The 22882-nt window shown below is 38.7% G+C and overlaps 1 protein-coding gene across 29 annotated transcripts in view; it reads right to left on the bottom strand.

Moving 5' to 3' along the window:
- The window catches only part of ELMO1 (engulfment and cell motility 1), a 300794-nt gene that overhangs the window by 135243 nt on the left and 142669 nt on the right, over positions 1-22882 (bottom strand). For all 29 annotated transcript variants that reach the window (XM_040682976.2, XM_046923664.1, XM_040682996.2 and 26 more), the window contains one exon: positions 15411-15519. In XM_040682976.2, the coding sequence (XP_040538910.1) occupies positions 15411-15519 (109 nt within the window). The remainder of the gene's footprint in view (positions 1-15410; positions 15520-22882) is intronic.

Below are 22882 nucleotides of genomic sequence, written 5' to 3'. Positions count from 1 at the left end.
ATATTATTATTAGCTTTATTATGTCCAGAGTGACCTCTAAATCACAACAATAATACTGATCACTTCTTTATATAAGGATTTGTATTCACTGACATAAAGTACTATACATAACGTTATAGTGGAAATAACAATGACCATTATTATAGTAATTTTACTCAATATATGCCTGTTCATGGTAACCTGATTAATCTAACCTAAGAATTGGATGAGAATAGAAAATTTCACACACACATATACACACAGACAAAATCCAGATTTTAATTGAAAAACAAATGAAAACCTTGAATATAGTCAACCAATAGAGATATCTACCTCAAAAACACCAACTGTGATGAAACATCACTGGTCATTTGGAAGAGCTGAAATGAAAATGTGCTCCAGTTCTTTGGGATGCTGACTGTGCCATCAATACATATGAACCATGAAACAGACAAACTTCAAGCCTAGGAAGCAGATGGCACCAGCAAGCACATGTGGATACCATTCTGTGACATGCACAATTCCAGTCAACGGTATTTACAATGACAACATCAATTCTTTCCTAGAGCTGCCAAGCTTTGTTTAAGCAACACTATCTATCTCAGTAGCTAACTGTAGACTCATCTTCCTTGGCACATGCAACTGGTAGGTGGTTGGGAGAATTAAGGAGTTATTCCAGAGAAAGGTTATTACCGTATGTCGTAATAAAAGCCCTAAGAAAGAAGACCATGAAAAAAAAAACCATCAAGAATCATCCCCAAAATAACAAACAAACTAAACCTCTCCACTGATTAATTAAAAATTTCACTGCAAATAGTTAAAAGCTTTCAAAAAGATGGAAGACTTATTACAAGAACATTTAGGTAAATGTAATCTACACTGCGTCTTTCTCAAATGTGCTTCAGTTGAATGAAAGCTGAACTAGGTGCAGCTCAGCTGAAACTGCTGTTCAGTGAAAACTGAACAACAAAGATAGCAATTTAAAGAATTTTTTGCAACATCTGCCTCATCAACATCTGGCTCCTGCCACTGAATGCCAATGGCAGCCAGGCTATAAACCTGCCAATTAGGAGTCACGCAACGAAAAATTAAATTTCATTAGTGGAATTAAATTTGTGAGCTCAAGCTGGCAAATCTACATCATTTAATAAATTAGTGAAAGCCTACAAGCATCCAACATTAGAAAGACTAACCCCTTTTCCATACAATGCAGTTCTTCCTTTTTGTCATCTTAGCCACAGTTGTATTAAATACTCATTCAGCTGTGCCACTATCGCACCTGCTCAACTCTGTCCCTCTGAGTGGCACTGAGGAATCTGATTTCTGTTCCTGCCATCACAAAATCCATCAGTTCTTTCCTTTTCTAGCCTCATGTATCTATACAAGTTCATCTTCAACTGACACAAAAGCTGAAGTGGCTTGCCGGAAATCAGTATCTGTCAGCCAACTGACCATTTTGAAAAACAATGACTATAAATACAGGTGACAGGAAAGGACAGAAAAACTTTGATTTCATGGAAAACAATCTTATTGCCACACGCAGTCCATATCACTGCTTATATCATGTACCTAATACCCATCTCCCCTTCCTGCAATCCTTCCCCTCCAAACACATTGTTTATTTGGTTCCTTGGGATACTCTTCTCTCTTCCAGGAGGCTGCATTCCCTGCTCATCAAGATGAAATGAGATACTGACAGGCTCATGCATTTTCCCAGAAAGCAAAAGTTTTCAATTTGGTACAACAGTGATATTTCACCTCCAGAAGCAATGACTCCATCATACTTAATATTGCCAGTGTTACACTTTTGCTAGATGGAGAGAGCTGCACTCAAACAATGTATTTCAAAGAAACTGTCAATGTCTCAAGAGCAGAAAAATCTCAACTGAGCGCACTGATCTCAGCTTTCAAAAGTTAATTTCTGGAATTTCTACCTCTGGGTGGTAAAGAGCACTAAAGGTCTTGCTTTCTGACAAGGCGATTCAGCACACAGAAAATGGAGCCCTGTGGACTTTGAGCTCAAAGCACTCCAGAGCTGAGGCATTCAAAGGTACCAGTCACTGTTGGACAAAGCCTCAGCCGCTGCCTAATCCCTAGCTAGTTTTGCTATGATGTGGCCATGCCTACACTTAAAAGGCACCCCCTAGTTTAAGCTACTTTTATCTTCCATTAAAAAATAAACACAGCTTACAATGCATATGAAATCTTCAAAAAGCCTAGTGTAATTCATTGCAGAGCTGCTGCTAACACGATACTAACACAAATCAGTTAGAATAACAGCCATCATTCTCATTTCTGACACATGAGACAGACAGCCAGCTGAATTTTTTTGAGAAATAGGTCCCATATATGCCATACTTCTCTTCATCTTCCCCCCTTAGGTCTCAGTAGTATCGATGAACACTACACACATCCTTGATCTGACCTTTGAAATTCCAGGTGTAATGAATAATGAAGAAGCTATAATGAAAAGATAATACATCTGTGAGAAATGCAAGTAGTCTATCAGCGTTAAAGATTTGTCACTAAATTGATTCTTTTGCATCTTAAAACCACAATCAGTTCTTTATACATGCATCAAAATAAGATTAAATATACATTTGTAAGACCACAAGATTTAGAACACCATCAATCTGTTCCCTGTGAATGGTACTCCTGAGATTTCTGATCAGGCTATAATAAAAGCCTTTGGCACTTGAGAAATGCAGGTGGTAAAGAGAAAAAAGCTGAAGTCTTGCTCCTGGGAATTCTCAAGTCATAGCTCACATCAGCTCAGAAATGTCTAAGTAATAAAATGGAATTCAGAAAACAGAAGTGCTACTGCTGTATGGTTCTTTTCATTTCTGAGACAGGAGTGAGAGAGAAACAATCCCTCTCTCACATCTCAGGCAGATATTCCCATTGCAGTAAAATAGACACTGCTACAACATGACCTGTAATATGGCTTATCTGGATGGAAATGCTGAAAGACTCAAGATAGCAGAAAAAAATTTCTTTGAAACATTCTGTATGTAGGGTTTCACTCCATGTTGAGCAGGGCACAATGTGAAAACAAGGTGAAAAAGTATGTGATAGGTAAGCATATGAAAAACAAACCTTGCTTTCCTTCACTACTGGTGCCCAGGTACAACCAATAAGAAGTATCGCTACCAAAGCTTAACTGAGCACATTCCTCATTACTCATACACGTCTGGCATTTCAGGGAGAAAGACTAAACCACTCCATACAAGTTTTCAAGTGCATGCAACTTTCTCTCTTTTCCCACATCATTAATCTTTCTCCTCCTGCCTGAAGTCTACAGTCAATGCTGAGTGGAACTGGAATTTGGAGTGCTGCATGTATGCCAAGCACGCACCAAAGTGAGCCTGACTTGGAAGAAAAGTGAGCAGATGGGCTCCCGCTAATGAGATGATTTACAGAAGCATACCCTTAAAAACGAATGTTTGATAAAAAAGAAATAAAACAGGCTTCCTCTATATGCATTTTCCCCCAATACAACTGTATTTTTTTTTTTTAACATTGCTATACCAGATGCGGTCAGTCACAGGGCACAAGTCTGGCTTCCTCTTTTGCCTCCTGATGTGTTTTGTGGTTCCAGGAGCCATCGTTCTGTGCATTAGACACGGAGGGTGATACAGGAAAGCTAGACTCATACAGAAAACTAGGAAAGTAATGGGAATCATATCTCAGCAAAGTACAAAAAAAAGTATTGGGAGCATACCTCTTCTCAGATGGCATCTGTATTAAACCTTAATGCACATGATGTCGTCTTTGCTTAATTTTTAATTCTGAAGAATTAAAGAATTCTGGAGAAACGTAGATTAACTACCTGGCTTTTAACCTGGTTTGTTAACATATTCTTTCCCGTGGAACTGATACCGCAAGAACATGCAGGACAACAAACCTTCTAGAGCTGCTCACTACGGACAGCCAGTTTAGAAGCTGATAAAGTACAAACATTTCACATAGCTGTAAAAACTTATATTATAGACACATTTGTACAACGCTGTCTTGCTGGAGGAGAAGATTAAGAGTGTTTAGGCACAAAGAAGGTGAAAAGAGACTCTTAAACCTAGTACAACACAGCTATTCTGAACTCATTATTCCAACATAAAGGCTTCCTCCACTGGGGCTGCTTAGCCTGGTGAGAATGAGCCACAGTAGTGAGACACACATCAATATTCACATAATTATGTCCATATGAAAAGAGTACAGGAGAAATTTAGCTGTATACCTCCAAATGCGTTTCTGTCTGTACCCGAATTCAGGTTAACCTAGCCTTTATTTTCCTCTTCATTCCCATGAGGAAGGAGGTACAAGAAATCTATACAAAAATAAAGTGTATCTTGCTCTTCAAAAATAATAAATAGGTTTTGCTTAACCGTGGTGGGATCATAAATACTTGACACATACACTGCAATTCAACTGCTTATGCTAATCATATGGTACTGCTTCTCTTTTCTGAATGGATAAACATAAGTTTTATAAATCTGTAAGAAATCCTGCAGAAGATTACTGCAACTCTGAATTTCTAAGGGAAGTGAGAATATCTGAGTAAATCAGCCATTATGCAAGAGCACATTCTGTGTACACAAACTTGCTGAGTATAACCTACTGCTGAGGCGTGACGTCAAACCCTTTCTGCATCCTTTACAACTGCCTCTGTGCCAAAGCTCCAGCAAGGCATTTGGGGAGTACTGTCCCCTGCTATATTAAGTGAAATCCAATCTCCAATAAAACACCACTTGTGGTATGACCGTTCATGCATGTGAAGCTTTGCTTCCCATTAATTCTTGTACCATAATATCGGATTTTGCAGAAGTTCATTTAATGGAAAAACAAAAGGAACACATACATTGCAGAGGAAGTTTTAAACAGGAGTGAATAATAGGTGTTTTTTTTCCCCGGAATTTGCCCGTTTCTGTTTAACAGTAACTGTGGCAGCTTTACCAAAGCATCTGTACAAACATTTAAAAATTCATAATTTAGCAGTGACAAGGAGAAACCTTTAAAGAAAAAAAAATCCAAATGAATAGATATCTGAAAATATATCCAATCACTTCAAGTTGTCACCACCCACCCCTGGAATCTGGAGGTGGAAAAGAGGAGGAAAGAAACTGATGATGATGGAAATGCTTGGTTATTTGTTCATTGTCAGTGAGCAGAGACAGAAATAGCTATTCCAGTGTGCTGAAATGATGTGTAAATTTGTCTGTCTGAGGGTCAGCTCAGCTTTTCCAGAGCTAAGTAATGCAAGATGATGTTGTTACTACAGCTACCTGGAAAGTTTAAAGGATATAAAATCAATGAGATTTTAAACCTTAACACTCATGAAGATGTCTGAAAATTTTAGCTGAACATCTCCATCATTACCTACTGTTTCTAATGCCTAATCCAGAAGTTATAAAAAAATATGTCACATATTTGTGTCACCTTGAAACTCCATCCAATCTACTGCAATCAAAAGACCATTTGAGAACTGTATCTCTATTTTATATTCCTAGACTCATCCCAACACATGAAGAGAAAGGTATCTCAAAAAACAGATGTCTAAAAAGGGCCAAGAGAGAGTGTGTGGTTGTTAAATCAGTCTTAGGATGTCCATTCCTAATTTAAAAATGCTGCAGGAGGACTGCCTCTTCTCTTTGCTCTGAATTGTCTGGTAAGACAATACTTTTTGTGTATAAATATTTATTGCTGATGTTTTAGATTGCAAAATGCAGAGACTGGAATAGTTCCCCAGTTGGAGCACACAAACCAGAACTTTAAAGCAAAATAGTATTAAATATCCAACTGTAGCTTCACAGAAGAGAGGGAGACGGAGAAGGAAAGGGAGAAGGAGAAGAAGGAGAAATCACCCTCCAGCATTTTACTGGCATTTCTGAAGTGTTTACATCAGTTCCAATACTTTGGCACTTAACAGTATAAGAAAAGAGAAAAGCTAAACATGGCCACATTCCATCTTCCCATTTGATAGTAGCTTCCTATAACTACCCTTAAAGGCCATTTGATTTGATAACATATTCACCATGATATAAAATTTACATAATGTTTTTCAATGACTTATTAATATGCAAATATTAGGGTAAAGGTTGAAAATGCACCTCAAACATTCCTAAAACATGATGGTGTGCTATTTAAGCAGAAAGAAAATTAAATGGCACATCAGCATTGCACAAATAAAGTACAGTCAGGGAATACAACAGGCTGAGTTCTAGATCAGTTGCACAGAAATTCCTGCAGATGTGGTAAATGTTCACAAAAATCATAACGTGTAACTTCCCAATGCAAGGAACGAATTATTAGAAGTATACTTCACAGTACACAAGAGGAAGGACATCTGATGGCTACACACACCAGGACTCGCTTTCAAACATCTGCCCGTAAAGCACAATACTACCTCACAAATAATCCTCTGTACTTGTAATGCCTTTAAAAACATCACATCAACAAAATACTACTGTACACTCATGATACTCTACTCCCTTCCAGATTATAACCTTGAGACAAAACATAACCACAAGCTATTATACAAGACAAGAAATTTTCAAAGCTAGAAGATGAACACATGTGAAATGTATGGTTATAAGGTGATTACTTTGTTTTAATGATAAATTAAATTAATGATTCTCATTAAGCGCCTACAGAAGCCCAAAGAACAAATTATCAGAGGTCTTATTTTTAATTTTACTACAAAAATATCAGCTATACTCTGTGCTGAGATGTTATGAGCTTAAAAATGAAAGGAATCCAGTTGAAGAGCAACCAATCAACCCAAAGACACATTACCCACAGGATTTATTGTGGGAAGCTTATTAAACTAAATATCAGCCAGTGGAAGAGCTGATGAGGAGGGGTATGCTACTTGACCTTGTGCTTAATAACAAGGAAGGGCTACAAGGGGATGTGAAAGTTGGGGGCAACTTGGGACACAGTGATCATGTGACGGTAGAGTTGAAGATCTTGTGTAGAAGAAGCAAAGTAATAAGTAGAATTGCTTCCCTGGATTTCAGAAGAGCGAACTTTGACCTCTTCAAAGATCTACTTGAAGGGATCCCATGGGCTAGAGTGTAAGAAGCTAAGGGACCCATGAGAGCTGGTTGGCATTTAAACACCATTTCTTCTGAGCTCAAGATTGGTATATCCCAAAGCGTAAGAAATCGGGGACAGGTGGCAGAAGGCCCACGTGGATAAGCAAAGAACTCATGGTAAACTAAAAGGAAAGAAGATAGTCCATGAAATGTGGAAAAAGGGCCTGCCCACCGGGGAAAAATATAGGAATGTTTTCAGGGCCTGTAGGGATGCAATGACGATGGCTAAGACCTTGGAATTAGACCTTGCAAAGCAGGTAAAGGTTAACAAGAAAGGTCTTTTTTTAAGTATGTCAACAGCAAAGGGAAGACTAGGAAAAACGTGGTTCCCCTACTAAAAGAGGTGGGTGCCCTGTTAACAGGGGACACTGAGAAAACAGAGATTCTGAATGCCTTCTGAGCTTTGGTCTTTAATGCTAAGACTAGTCCTCAGGAAGCCCAGAACCTGGAGGTAAGCAAGAGAACCTGGGGAAAGGAAGACTTCCTCTTGGTTGAGGAGGATCTGATCAGAGAGCGCCTAGCCAGAATCAATGCACACACATTCATTGGCCCCAGTGGGATGCACCTACATGTGCTGAGGGAACTGGTATAGGTGATTGCTGAACCACTCTCTGTCGTCCCTGAAAGGTCTTGGTGAACAGGAGAGGTGCCTGAAGAATGGAGGATAGCCAAAGTCACTCCAGTCTTCAAAACTGGCAAGAAGGATGATAAGGGAAACTACAGGCCAGTCAGTTTCACATCTGTTCCTGGAAAGATAATGGACTCTTGTTCTGGATACCCTTTCCTAGCAATTGGAAGAGAAGATTATCAGGAATAGTCAAAATGGATTCAATGGGAAATCATGCTTGGCCAATCTGGTAGCCTTCTATAATGTCATCACTGGCTGGGTAGATGGGGAGAGTATAGTAGATGTTGTCTACCTTTACTTCAGCAAGACATTTGCCACTGTCTCCCACAACATCCTTGTTAAGAAACTTAGAAAGCCTGAGAGCTGAGTGGATGGTGAGGTAGGCTGAGAACTGTCTGACTGTCAGACCTCAGAGGGCTGTCATTAGTGGCTAATATGAAGCATAATAATGCTTTTTTTTAATTGTCTGACATCAAGTGGGTCTTTGATGTGAAAAGGAGATGATGGGTCCTTTCTTAGATGTTCAGTAGAATAATTAAACTGACACTCTGTAGTGTTAATTAGGGGAGAGGAAAAGAAGAAGCCCACCAGCCACTTTGGGGCATTATTAGCAAGTAGCTTAGCAAGCTATGCAAATACAAAATACAAAGGCCTCGGAAAAGCAAGCAAAATGCTTGGTCCTGAATGAGTTAATACTGGCTGGAGACCAGAGGCATGTTAAGACACAGCATTTGAAACTGCAAGAAGAATAAAGCCTACGTACATACATCTGTAATGAACAAGACTTCAGGAAAAAAAAAATAACAAGGTTATCTCAAACTTAAGCCACAGTTTTTTTCTTGGAAAAACCCAGGAAAATGTCACAGCTCTCTACAACAAAAGGGCACAGCACAGTACACTGAAAGATATCTGGGGGCAAGTAACAATCTTCAAAAATTCATTTGCATGTCTAATAACTTCCCACAAAGAGTTTAATTTGTTCAGATATCCCCAGTACACAACATTACGAATTACGCGAGCCGAAATTCATACAGCAACTTGGTTTCAAAGTCCAAGAGTCCTTATGGGTTGTGCATGCGCACCTCCCTGTTAATAAAGTGACCCCTGTGACAAGCTGCTTGAGTAGGCAGCACATACTTACATTCCCATAATGACTTATCAGCATATACAGCCACACAGCTAGTGCTTATGAGGAGCACAGTTCTACTTTAACAAAAAACTGGTGAGAAGAAATAAGGGCAGGCTTCTGAGGGTTTGTCATGAGAGTGTGGATAGGTCTACTAATATGATGAGGGAAAGTAATGTGAGAGAAATTAGATGCCCTGGAGTAGAACTAGGGCCATCCTCCATCAAAACTATCACAAAAAGTTTTAGTGATGCTAGCTATAAAATGGACGGCTTTAAGTCTGTGGAGATCAGAGGCAGTGAACATGTGGGTTATAATTAACTGAGGAAATACAACCCCACCTCAAAGAGGTCAGGATTTGCCGTAGCTCCATCCCCTGATACTATACCACATTTACATTTGTTTTTGTATCATAAGCCAGCTCTCCAGGTTATTTGGAATTTGTCTCCCAAAATTCAGAAGGCATTAAAGCTTTATAATTAGAAATTACACTGAAATTATTTTTTTGGTTTACACAAGCTGGCTATGAAATTGATCAAATTGATCAAATTGATTTGAAATGTTACTAAGAATTAAAAAAAGCAACTCAATTCCTTGACATATATAAAGATAAATACCCTTAAAATTGCAGCAAAGTTTCTGCTAATCCAGGCATGGAGAATGCCACATGCAGAGTAGATAAGTACAGATAAAGGAGCTCCACTTCATTTCAAGGGTGGCTGTGTTCTCTTTTTGAATCCTTCATCATGAAACAGCAAAATGTAACCCAGTTGGATTTTAAATACCCTTAAAGCTCTGAAGCCCTCCTCACAGATTCGATTTTTAAAAAAATATTTACAGTGAGACAGAAAAGTTTTAAAAAAATGCGAGACAAGTTATCAAGCTTTTACTTAGAATAAATAAAGGTAAAAAATCTAAGAGAAGTTTTCTGCCAGACGGATTGATTGTCCGGTCAACAGCAATCCAAAAATGCCTCCAGTGCCACCAAACCATCTGTGAAGATGCATGTGTAGGAAGCACCTGGGACAATTAGTGGCACATTCAACTACCTCAGAGCCAGATCAGCAGGGGGTTGTTAAAAGGATATTCACTTGCTCAAGAAAAGAGATGCTATCTGCAAAATCTTATGCATTTGCCAGAATTCTGCACATTTTCTAGCCTTTGCAAGTACAGCCTTGTCTCAGGAAACACGGGGAACAGTTCAAGCTGGTTCTCATTTTAGCAGACTATTAATGGGTTTGTCTTCTAACCCCAAAATCTTTCCGGGTTTCCAAAACCTCAAGTCCCTCTTTTTCACCTGCACAACTTTCTAATTCCAACCTGAAAATTCTTTAGTGTTCCCTACACAAGCATTTCTGAAGTACAGAAAGCAACATATAAAATACACTGAAAGTTGCTACTAAAACAACACTGAGTTGAGTTTTTAAACATTGTTCAATTCTATGTACAATTAATTTGGCAACTATATGCTTCTTTTAAACAGAGCAATTGCAAAATTTCTAGTCTGCTGCATGGGAGTGCTGTGAAACCATGAGATGTTACTGCAGAGATGAAGCACAACTTGTGACAAAGTCCAGAATACTTTGTCTCCTTATAATCAATCTGTATTTAGAATATAATAGCAGGAACTTAAAGGAGGCCCACAATGGACTGAAAGATCATTTTTCTTTTCAATCTGCTCGGGATTAATCTGTCACTTAATGATGAGCAAAATGTCAAAAAATGTTTCCAGATAAGAAAAAAAAATTGGCTATATGTCAGCTGTCTGAAGGAACATGCAAACCTGCAGACAGGAACTTCAAAAGCCTGAATAGTTCTCCAATGCTCAGAAGAAATGCAGAGTTTTCAAAATGAAACACATTTTGAAGATTATAATTAATCAGTTGGTTTTGCCTTTGGCAATAGTCCAACATATTTACCCATGTCATCTGGTATGCTGTCATACAACTACCCAGACTTCCATGTTACTACATCATTTATTGTAGTCTTCAAAACAAACAAACAAACAAAGACAACTAGAATTTGCTTCCAGTGACCACATTAAAACAAATTACAGACTTTATTCTACCATGACATCAAGTTTGCCAAAGCCAGGGATTCCACTAATCACAGGAAATCAACAGTTATTTTTCTCTCCGTCATTCTGCAGCTTTGTTCTGCTACTTCCCTAATTTGGCACCCTCACTGACAATGTCTGCGCTTTATTCCTACTTTGAATTTATCAGGTTTTAACTTCCAGGTCTTGATTATTGCTGTCCTTGTCATTACCAGATGAAAGAGCTCTGCATACCTAATCAAGTTACCTCTTGTTGTCTTTGGAGAAATGAATCAATTTCTAGAAATTCCCTCACATCCACAAATCTTTCTTGCCCTTAAAGAGATGGCTTTTTTTTTTTCATTCCTCCCCCCCAGTCCATGCATATAGAAAAATGATTAAACGTAATTTTAAAGGAACTAAGGAGTCCTACATCTGTGACATGAGAAGCTTAAGCACTTTGCACATCCAAATCAAATTATAGTCCCTGCTCCAAAGAGATCAAAGACTGAAAAAGGCAGACATGCGGCTGTAGACAGTAGGAAAAAACATGAGTGGGGTGCCTCACTGACCAACCCAGCAACTGTATGAACTTTGAGGCCAACAGTGCCATGCGCTGAAAGTAACCCTCCAACATCTGTCTCACTGTTCCTAACAACAAGGGTAGCAATGAATTATCTTGCTCAAAAGGTGCCTGCAGCAGCTTTGCTCATGTTCTCAAGGATTACAGTGGATGTTTTGCAGGAACTCCAAAGCTTACCACAGTGACAAAGAGATAATGACTTTTTAGATTAAGAAAAAGGAGTTTCATTCTCTCTTTGATGAGGGACTGTGCCACCAAACAGGAGGGGAGGAATGTCTGATAAAGTGAGATTTCAATAGCATACAAAAATATGACTCAGATGACTTCACAAGTTATTGATTCTGCATTAAGCAGGGTGAGCATACTTAATGTCTCTACACCTGGAATGGAATTTGCTAGTAATGTTTCCAAAGTAACCCTTAAAACTAAAGATCAATATAGATCTTAGATTTTTTCCCCCAACATTGAGATTGTTTTCAAAACTGGATGAATAATGTTTACCATGTGGCCTTCACTCAAGATCTGATGAACTTTTGCTACAACTAAGGTTATCTGATACGTGATTGTTTGGGCAAGAGGATAAAGACGTGGATATAATGAAGGCTTTTACAGTGAGGGTGGTGAGGAACTGGAACAGATTGCTCAGAGATGAGGTGGAAGCCTCATCCCTGGAGACATTGAAGGCCAGGCTGGATCAGGCTCTGAGTAACCTGATCTAGCTCTGGGTGTTCCTGCTGACTGCAGGTGAGTTGGACTAGATGAGCTTTAAACGTCCCTTCCAACTCTAGGGATTCTATGCTTCTGTAATTCTATTCTATGCGTATGTGTAAGAATGGATGAGCTATAAAGCTAAGATAAAGGAGATTAGAATTTCTCTTGAATTATTTTATTATACATTAAGGATAGGATTAAAAGTTTGAGATTGCTATTTTTAAACTGCCATCTTTTACAAAATACCTCCTTGGTAAGAGAATTTTTTCAGCTTCCTAACAAACACCTCCTGACTCTTTAAATGCTATGGTCTCCAGAAGATGAAACAGCAAGAAGAAACATGAGAACATTAAAAATTCCCTTATCTAATTTTATTTACTATTTCTGGGGCTTTTTCTCTATTTAAATTTAAGAGGAGGAGGAGGAGGAGGGTGAAAAGGCAATTAGCTTTCAAGAAAGGGGAAAAAAAAATTAAATATGACATTCAGATATAAAAATACTGAATTTGCTGAAGCAAAATGAAAAATCAACCCAGGCATGCCCTCAAATGTAGAATGCTGATCATGCAGTGACCAATATGGTTTCAGGGAAAGAACAGAAAAAAAACCCTACACTGCACACTGTGGATTGTGCAAAGCAGAAAAAAACTTCCTGGCCCTTGCAGCAATCAGCTTACTCCTTGAAGCATGAGATTTGATTACCTTCATCTCAGCAGGCACAACCATGAGCATTACTATATACCTACTAAATACCCAGCACATTCTATTTGACAAGAGACAGTGATGCCCGGTTCAATTCTGCAACCTGGGCAATAACTGCAATGAAATCTATAGCAAGAACATACGTGAACAGCATAAAAGGAGTCATAATCTATTGGCATTTGGATCTTTTCTTTTCAGGAAAAATGTCCTATAAATGAATCAAGTCTAACAGAAGCCCATATAAATTAAATTCTCCACAATAAAAAAGCAAGAATACCCAGAGAAGATGTTATCTCATAGAATCTTTAGAACGATATATATCTCCAAGATGTGGCATAGACACCTGTGGTCTGTCAAAGTGAGTGCAGATTCTTCCAGACTCCCCTAAACACTGCCCCTCAAACCAGTCACATGGGAACATAAGCAGTTCAACATCTGCATCCTGCTCAAAAAATGCAGCAAACATACTCAGTCTGACATGCCTTAACTATAGAATAACTTCAGACATGCAATGATATTGGCTTATAAACATCTTCAGACAGTGACAGCACTGAGGACAGCTGCCTGTCTGCACACATCACTAATCTGCTGTTCATCCATCAGCTAAAATATGGCAATTTTTTTTTGTTATTATTTAACTACAGTGTTACTGTCTGCCTACAAAACCAAGTGTCTGTTGAGAAGACATTCTTCTCTGAAGCATGTGTGTCATGTATCAAAACTTGAAGGAAGACAGGGGAAGATGGAGGTTGTCTTAATTTTCATAGCTACTAAGGAGGAAATACAAATGGCCTGCTCTTGGCATATTTGTCAGTGTATCAGAGTTGTGGAGCGTCAAAGAACCATACCCTGTAGGAGGGAGATGAGAGCAAATGCTGGGGTGAGAATGTTACTGTCTGATGTCAGCTCTAATCCTCTGCTAGGATGGATGCAGTGCTTGAAAGGACCAAAAGAAATGGTAAAACGTCTTCCTGTTGCCTAAAGGTATTTAATGCAATGAAGTAAAGGCAATATAATCAACATTAAAGTGCTCTTCATAAATAATGGACAGTCTAGCAGCTTTTATCTACTTGGCAGTTCAAGGAAGTTTTTACTGTTGAATATTTCATGAGTAGAAGGTAATTTATTGTGGCTTTTAAATTATAGACTTCAGAAACTATTAGAAACAAGTTCTGTATCTCTGTACAATAATGACCAGTTATGAATTTCTAAAGAAACACTGGCAACTTTAAATGCATATTTTGAAGCATAACACTTATGAACTAGCAGAGACACCTCAGCCCTAGACTGCAGCTGATGATTTTTAAGATGTCCAATCCCATTCATCAATACAGTATTTATTTGCAAACACCTGAATGTACATTTTCCTGAGACGTCAGTTCTAGTTTGCAAAACAAAATATATTACTGATCACAGGTCACTTAGGATGCACATCTGTGATAGTAATTTTCAAGAAATCTGTTTCCTGTATGTCACTGTAAAAGTGTACTTTATTACAGCTTTTGTAAGTTACAGATAGAATTCCACATAAACAAAACCATTAGGGAAGCGTACTGGTGAACAGGTGAATCATCACAATAAATTAGAGGCAACCTTAGCTCCCTCCCCTGTGAGTATAAAGCCACGATGCAACCTTACTGCCACGTCCAGAAACAGATGCTCTGGAGGTATAGATTAGTGAGACTTCACAGAAACCACTGGTGCTATAGCTGGTTTCTATCAACAGGAGCACCAGTGCATTTCTCAACATCAAACCTGTCTGTACTACTTCAAAGAGCTATGAAAAGGTACCATGGGAACTTTCTGCAAACAAACACACCCATCATCCACTGACGTTCAGCTTAAACAACACCAAAGGAAATGGCACTAAGGCATTAAAAAGCAAACTCCCTTAGCCAGAGCTTGAGCTATTCCTGGGAAAATTTTTGGTTTTTCTTCTACCCTCATGTTTCCAAACTGTAGAGTTACTCTAAAAAAAAGATATGTTATCATCTTCTTTCTAAAATTAAGATAATAAGAATGATTTTTGTATTTTCTTTATATAATAACTGAACCCCCAACTCAAAAGTCTGAGAAAAAGAGTTTAGAATATGAAAGCTTGTATCTCCAGAAGTTAGAATCTCGTTCCCTCTGTATTAAAATACAGTATTTCATTTCACAGTGTTAGAATAAATGAAACAGAATAGAAAAGCAATCCCAAAATGAATGATTGTATGATTCATAAAACCAATCTAAAGATAAGCCCATGGAATGGTAAGAGAAAGAAGTCTCCTCCACTGAGGATAACCAAGTCACTAGGTGGGACATGAACTGATCACTGAAAATTATGCAGCTGTTTCATACAGAAGAAATTCAAAGATAGGACGCCCTTTTCCCCCACTCCACTCTCATCCCTGGAATGCCTGCAAATTAGTATGATACACGGAAAAACAGGTATAGTCATTCTGAACGTTGGTGTTCAATATATAACCATACTGAGAAGAATAAAATTACTGTTTCATGTACCACTGAACTCACTCTGTGGTTCTTAGAGGTCAAATAAATGGGCCAACTTACGTAGCTCTCCTACTTTCAGTATTTCACACAGCATCTTGGTGAGCTCAATGCTACTTCGGCCGAATGGGCACTCGTGCTTGTCTTCTCGACTACTGTTCTCCAGGACAATCTGAAGTAGGAATCAAAATGGAAAAGAATCAGTTAGAAGAATCCATCCGCTGAAGCATTTTCCTCCACATCCAACATTCACAAAACATTTACCAGGCTGAATTTAGTAATTTTTTTTCATACACTTTAAACTTTTCCTCAGCTAAATGGCAGAAGTGAGTTAACACGAAAAAAAAAATGTCTTAAAGGAGAAATGTTGCCTTCCTATGCCCAAAGCAGCAATACAGAAGCAGTGCCATTCCAGGGCTGACTCAGCTGCTTTGCCATTCCTATGCAGTATTGTTGTTCTACACCAGCAGTATGAATTGCAGCAGAAACCAAAGAGAAACAAGAGAACGAAATAACTAAAGTATCAAATGTGCAAGTTAAAGGAAATGAGATAAAATGATTTAGAGTCATGAGTACACCTAGAAGGAACTATAAATAACAAAAGTTGCATAGCTGGATTCAGGCTCCACATAAGATCCAAGAGCTCATGCTCAAGCCAACGTGCTCAGTTTCTCCATGCCAGAAGAAACTTGAACTTGTGTGTAAACCGTTTCAGCAAACTATCACTGTTGCATCAAGCAATGAATGCTGCAAAAAACAATTCAAGGAAAGTCTTTATGTTCCCAGTTGAATGACAGTGCAAAAGAAATGAGAAAAAATAACTACTTGGGCATTTTTGCACCATTAAGTTCTGCTCTATCAGATATCATTCAGAATAAATCCTTCCTCAGCACTACATCTAAAAAAGAGGTTACACTGTGGGTGAATGATGAGGTATGAAAATAATACAGATTTCACTGAAGGTGTGAGCCTGAAAAGAAAGTAAAATAGGGGCTGGAGAAAATATATATATCAAAACAGATTTGCAATAAGAATTGTCATTGCAGTAACAAACTTTGCTACTGGCTTCAAAAGAGGAAAAAAAAATACAACCTAAACAGCTGCTGCACAGCTTGGGAGTGAGGGAGAGAGAAAAAAAAATTGAATTTCAAAGGTAAGATATATTGCCAAGCACCAAAGAACCTCAGAAGCTCTCTAAATTTTATTTCCAAACAAGTGTTTAGACACTGTTCTCTGATTTGCATTCCTCCTTAGCTCCTATTTTCATGTCATTTTTTCTTTTTAATCTTTCAAGTTTGTGAGCGAGGAAAGCTTCCAAAAAAGTAAAACAAAACTGCTTCCCAACACGACAGTTGTGCTCCTCTCTAGAAATCCTGGAGTCCCCATTAAACCCTGATTTGTAAAAGGCTCCAAAGCTGGAACTTTGCCCAAAATGACCTGGTGGTGGAAAGCAGGTGTGATGCATCACTGGATGCCAGCAAAACCTTTCCCACTCCCCCAGGTCTCAGTAGTGACTGTCACATATCCATGCCCTCTCATGAACATAATAAGCCTTTGTCGTCAGGCAGTCAGTAAAAGCGTGGAAAAGAGAGAAAAGCCAAAAGCATGTAGGAAAGTTATTTGCTTCACATTGCATGCCCCAATCTCTCCATGCAGAAGTATCTATTTTAGTCTTTCTGTACAAAGGGCAACCTCTTGCTGTTACTCTGCTTCTAATGCACCCTCAGGGATGTAAAAAGAATGTTGTTCTTCGTGTGTGGATAATTGCTTTGCTTTGTTTTTCAGTGTTCTTTGTCTATTTTTCACCTAGACTTCCCACCAGAAGCTGAGAAAGTTACTTGGGATTTCATAAATATCTGACCCCGCCAATTTTTGCTAGACTTTTCCAGCAGGGTGGTGTCAGACTCACATTCACCTCTCTGCCAAGAGGACCGACTTTTCCATGTAAAATTTTTGGCTCAAATGAAACCTGATTGTTCTATGTCACATCTTGGGCAACAGCTGTATCAAATCAAAGAAACACCCCTGCAATTTTCATTTCACGTTGCTGCAGCCACCGCTCAAGGAACATGCAAATATGACTTTGCATTCTGGATGAGTCATCCTGCTCCAATCTCTTTCACGGAGGACAGTGCTACATTTCCAAACCCAAATGCAGGAGCAGTGACAGACTGGCACAGGCGCAGTGCAAGGCTGTATCTCAACACCTCCCTGGGATCACGTCTCCTCTTTTATTACTATGCATTTTATCTCTCACATAATAAAACATAAAATCTGCATACTGGAGCAGGGGGCTGCTTTGACACAGATTTAGGTACAACAGAGAAACACTGGTAATAAAATCAGTGAAGAGGCAAAATGAAAGGGTAAGGGGGAGGGGAAGGGAAGCACTCAGATCAGCAAGCCTGCTGGCTTCTGGCAAATGCATTTTGTTGAGTTTCACATTAACTCGACACATTAACATTTCATGAGCACATAAATATTTAATGGTGACACCATATATGCATATAATGTAAAGCAGAATTACAGCAATCAATAAGAATGCCAGAGAAATAGTTAAGGAATTGCATATTGCGATACAGCAAATTAAATGGCAATTTGAGTATGTAAAGCAGCTTTGAAATGATCCTCACTCATACACTCTGCAAGCATCATCTTTTAGAATTTGTTTTTGCAAAACAAAGCACAGCTGACATATTACATTTCTGCAGGAAAGGAAGATGGAATGCCATTCACTACATTTAAATATTGGTAGGTAAATTTGACAGGTATGGATCTTCTGTTAAGCAAGAGCAATGGTAAAAGGGGGCTGGAGAGGAAGAGCTTCTTCATATACATACCTAAAGAGAAACCATTCCTAATCTTGGCAACAGATTTACAACACTCATTAGGATATTTGTAATACTCTTTTCACGACTTCACGACTCATATCCTGTTCCAAAGTAAAATGCTATAAATATAGCCAATAATGGCATGATTTTATTCTTATTCCCTTTATCAGTCTGGAGGAAAAATAAGCAAGGGATTGACATGCTTTCTCCATATACTGGTGGAAGTTGTAGCAGGGAAAAACATAACAGAGCTCTAGACTGAAAATACTTGTGAATCAAGCCACCAGTACACATTTGCATCAAAGAAAAGTAGCGTGTAATTCACCAAACCCACATAACCTTCATTCAAATGGAGGCCTGTCATTAATACACATGAAGTGCCTATACCCTGTTATCTTTCTCCTTCCGACCTCACAAATCCAGCACAGTGAGCTGTAGATCTACCAGAAACTTCACAATGGGCAGGTACAATTGCTACATTTTGCTTTGGGGGAAACAAATCCTTAAAGGCAGAAACCACGCACACTGCAGAAGAACTCTTGACATTCTGGATCATCTTTCCTCAGTGCTCCCTTGACTCTGGTCTGCTTGGCAGCATTTACTTTGTTATTAGGCATCTCCTTCCGCCAGTTTCCTTGCCTCCTTCCTTGAGAAGAAGCAACATGGAAATATGACTTTTAATATACTAGATGTTATACAGACAAAATCCAAAACCCTCTCACAATTCAGGAGTACTAAATGCTGCAGGTCATCTTCACTTTCTCCATTCCTTTAAGCTACACTGCCTTTTACAATAAGGCAAAGCAGAAAATAGGTATTTGTAACAGGCAAGAAACATCAACAGTTTTCTTTAGCGAACAATAACAACAACAACAAAAGATCTAGCCAAGAATCTCAAGTAAAGGGAAAGGGAAAGGAAATATTAGCCAGAGAGGGCAGTCAGGGAAAGTATGAGTGAGGAAATGACATGAAGGAACAGGACATGAGAAAGACTTGGAAGAACAAAGTAAATGAAATAATTTACAAACAAAAAGAGAACAGAAATATGCAACTTACAAAAAAAGGGAATAAGAGAGAATGAGACATGCATAGAAAGAGAACAGAGAACAAAATTACACTGCAAGAAGAATGAGATGTATTGAATAGCAGAAGGGGAAAAAATAAGATATGTATTTTTTAAATACAAGGAGCTCAAATTTTAGGGAAAGCCAGTGTTACCCATGTACTTGGTATTTCTACAATTGAAACTCTGTACTCAGTTAAGGCATGGGAATTTGAAAACAGTTATAGTAGAACACAAGTCTGCCCATTTCTTACTATTTTTAGATTACTACCTATGCACTTCTCCTCTCATTTACAATTTCCTGTTGTAAGTGGAAGGGAATAGTTTACCAGGTAGAAGAAATTATTAAAAACAACTAAACAAAAAACGACACACACAAAAATAATAACAAAGTGATCAGAAAGAGAAATGAAGGCTTAATATTGTCTCCAAAGTAGGCATTTCAGGCAGTGTTGGTTAGCAGCTGCTGACAGCTGAATTTCTTCGGGGATTTAGCTGTATGAATTACCTGAAGTGCCCTTTTTCCTCTGAAGCCAAAAATCTTTTCAAGAAGTGGAAGGCAGTCTTTCAGCATCCAATTGTCCAACAAAACATTTAGAAAGATAACGAGTATTCCTCCTTACAGAATATGTTCGACTTGTTCTTAAAATGCAAATTTTTTGTAGTACCCCTTGTATTACATATACTGGTGCTAAGCATCACTGAGGGAAAGCTCATCTATCTTTAGAAGGTATGCATACACCAGCGGCATAAGCAATAATATAAAATAAATTCAAATGCCATGCCAACATCACAGAATAATAATGCAGAATCTCCAGTAACAGAAAGAAACACAATCAGAAGTTTTTCTCACTTTACAGCAGAAAGCTTCATACTGTTTCTTTATGATCTTCCATTGAATTATTCATTGAGTCCATCATTTCCTCGGGAGCACGAAACAGATTCCTCAGGGAAGCAATGGACTAAATGAAGAATTTTCCATATTTGACTACCATGAACCTAAAAATCTGCATCACCTTCAATAATGAAGCTTATGCTTGCAACTAAGGGTTAATACCTGATGAAAAAAAAAAAAAAAAGAAGCTTTAAAGAAAGGTGTAACAGTCAAAAGCTTCCTTATCAGAATTCAGGAAGATGAAACCACCAAGCATAAATATTGCTCCTTCACAAGGAATATCAACTTAGCCAACCCCTTAATCTCTCACATTACAGATGAAAATGACTCAGAATACACTGCCCACAGCAACTGCAGAAGTAATACTTAGATTTCTGAATCAACCTCAGAGCCTTGCAATAGAATAGAGACTCATTATGACTGGGAAGTAAATACAGAGAGCAAAAGACAACATGGCCTGCTATAGCTGCAGCAATACTTATAATAAGTCCCACAGCAGACATTTCAACAAGCATTGCGGAACTATTAGAAAGGAGCATTTCCCCAAGTCCATTTCATTGCACTGTCTCTACAATGATTCTGTGTTAACATGGACCAAGTTTCCTAGCAGCCTGTAGGTTAGTATCAAGAGGTTCAGAGAGCTACATACTAAATATGCTAAAATCATACCTAGGCTCAAAATGAATTATCTGATTTATTTGATATAGAAAAAAATTGCAGAGATGCTCTTCCTTACTTCTGACACTGTTTTCCTTCTCCTAAGCTTTCTTATTACATGTGGCAGGCTTTACCATTCCTATTTCATTCAGATACCTTAAGTAACTCTAGGAAGCAAATCCTAAGGATGTGCTTCCCGAGGAGGATAAGGTACTCTGCTACACACAGATTTACTTTCAATTTATCCTCTTCTCCATTTTGCTTTCCTCCTGAGGCAGCAATTCATCTTCCTCAACTTCATCATCAGCATTCTTTTGAGATCCTTCACTCAGCACTGTCACCTCTAACCTCTTCTGTTATCTTCATTATTTTATTTTCAATTTTCCATGACTCCTCCTCTCCCCTTTATCTCAGCCTTCTTTCAGATTCCCGAGGGAGATCAGAAATTCCTCACAGCAACTAAAACCAAGCAACAATTCTGTCTGCCCTTCTCAGGTAGGAACTACATTAGCCATTTGTTAAGCCAGGATTTGAGAGATGAACTGAGACATACTGGGAGTGGGGAATGGGAAACAAAGAAAGAATCCAATTATGTTATTGTATAGCAATATATAGGTACCAGGGTGAATTCAAGTCGTCCTGGTAACATTACAACCAACATTTGATTCTGCAGCCATAAAGTACTTCTAACATGGATAGCTACTTCCAACAACTAGTTTTCTTTTATAATAGCTTGGAGTTTTCCCCTCTTCTTTTAAAGCAAATGAAAAGTTAGTGCCAAACTATTAGAAGTGAAATGTGGATGGCTCTGCAATTGCTCCATGTGAGCAGCTCCACCTAGGAATAAACTTTGCTTCTCATGTAAACATCTTACCATAAAGCACAACTGTATTTCTATATTTTCTATAAAAAGCTAAACATACAGTGACCCATCTTCACATGTTGTATAGCCTCCTTCTTCTTTTGCCAATCCCTGCAAAAACAACCAGCCCACAGTACTGCTTGGTGGCAAGAGTCAAGAAAGATGGGAAGGCTCAGTTGCCGTACTGTCTTCAGAAGCTGCACCAGGGTATGGTCTTCATGTACTACAGGCCCAGGCTTGACATCTCGACATTAAATGCTGAGTATTCCTCCTCCCTCCATGCCCCATGCGAATGTGAAAGGATAGCATGTTCCCCAGCCTTCTCCTTTTTCAAGAGCCTACAGTATCTGACTAATGTAGCAAGTTTTTAAATTTTCTATTTCTTTTCCCTACAATGTGAGAAAAGCCCTTCTAGTGCTTTGTTACTGTGGTATGGATACCTGCAAGAAGCTTCAAACTTCGTCTCACGTCAATGAGGTCAGCAGCATCTCAAGAGCTTCGAACGGAGTACATGAGAAAACACTGTGCAACTAAATAGCTATTCTTCTCCCCCCAGGTATGGCAGAGAAAAGAGAAGCACATCCTATCAACTTGGGAATCACCAGGTACAGACAATTAGGCCTCCTGTGGAAACTTACATTGTCTCATGAGGCACACCAGGAAGACACACAGAACAAAGCTCGCCTTTGTCACTACTGTTAGAGGAACAGAAATAAATTACATTCCCTTCCAGTCATTTCTGGCAAAAAAATAAAAAAAAATAAAAAGAAAAAAAATAGCATGGCAGAAATCAGGCTCAGTTTTATTTCAAAAAATGCTGAAATTATATGTTAGACTACTCATATCTGATCAGGATAGAATGAGTAGGCATGAAGAGACTTTGTGAATTGGAGGAAGGATGTGTAGGCAGCCTCCTGTACAACAACTGCATGGGTTAGAAAGTATCCGGCACGCAGCCTGCCTGTGACTCAACCCATTAAAGTTCCAAAAGGTCTCTGCAGCAGGCGGGCAATCTTCCTGCCTGCATCACAGGGGCTCACAAACAGCACCTGCTCCTCCAATGTGACTTCTGAAAGCTTCAGGGGAAGAGAACTTCAACCACCTCAAAAGCAGCAGCTCAAATAGCTGCTGGGGTAGCATCTCTGCATCGCAGCTGTGTGAATAACTGATTTTCCAGCTCAGCAGGTTCAGAGGAAAGGGGATTTTCTATTCCTGACCCTAAACAGG

Source organism: Gallus gallus, chromosome 2, assembly GCF_016699485.2.
Source record: "Gallus gallus isolate bGalGal1 chromosome 2, bGalGal1.mat.broiler.GRCg7b, whole genome shotgun sequence".
Taxonomy (NCBI): domain Eukaryota; kingdom Metazoa; phylum Chordata; class Aves; order Galliformes; family Phasianidae; genus Gallus; species Gallus gallus.
Note: the sequence above shows the minus strand (reverse complement) of the source record. Positions and strands in the feature narration are given on the sequence as shown.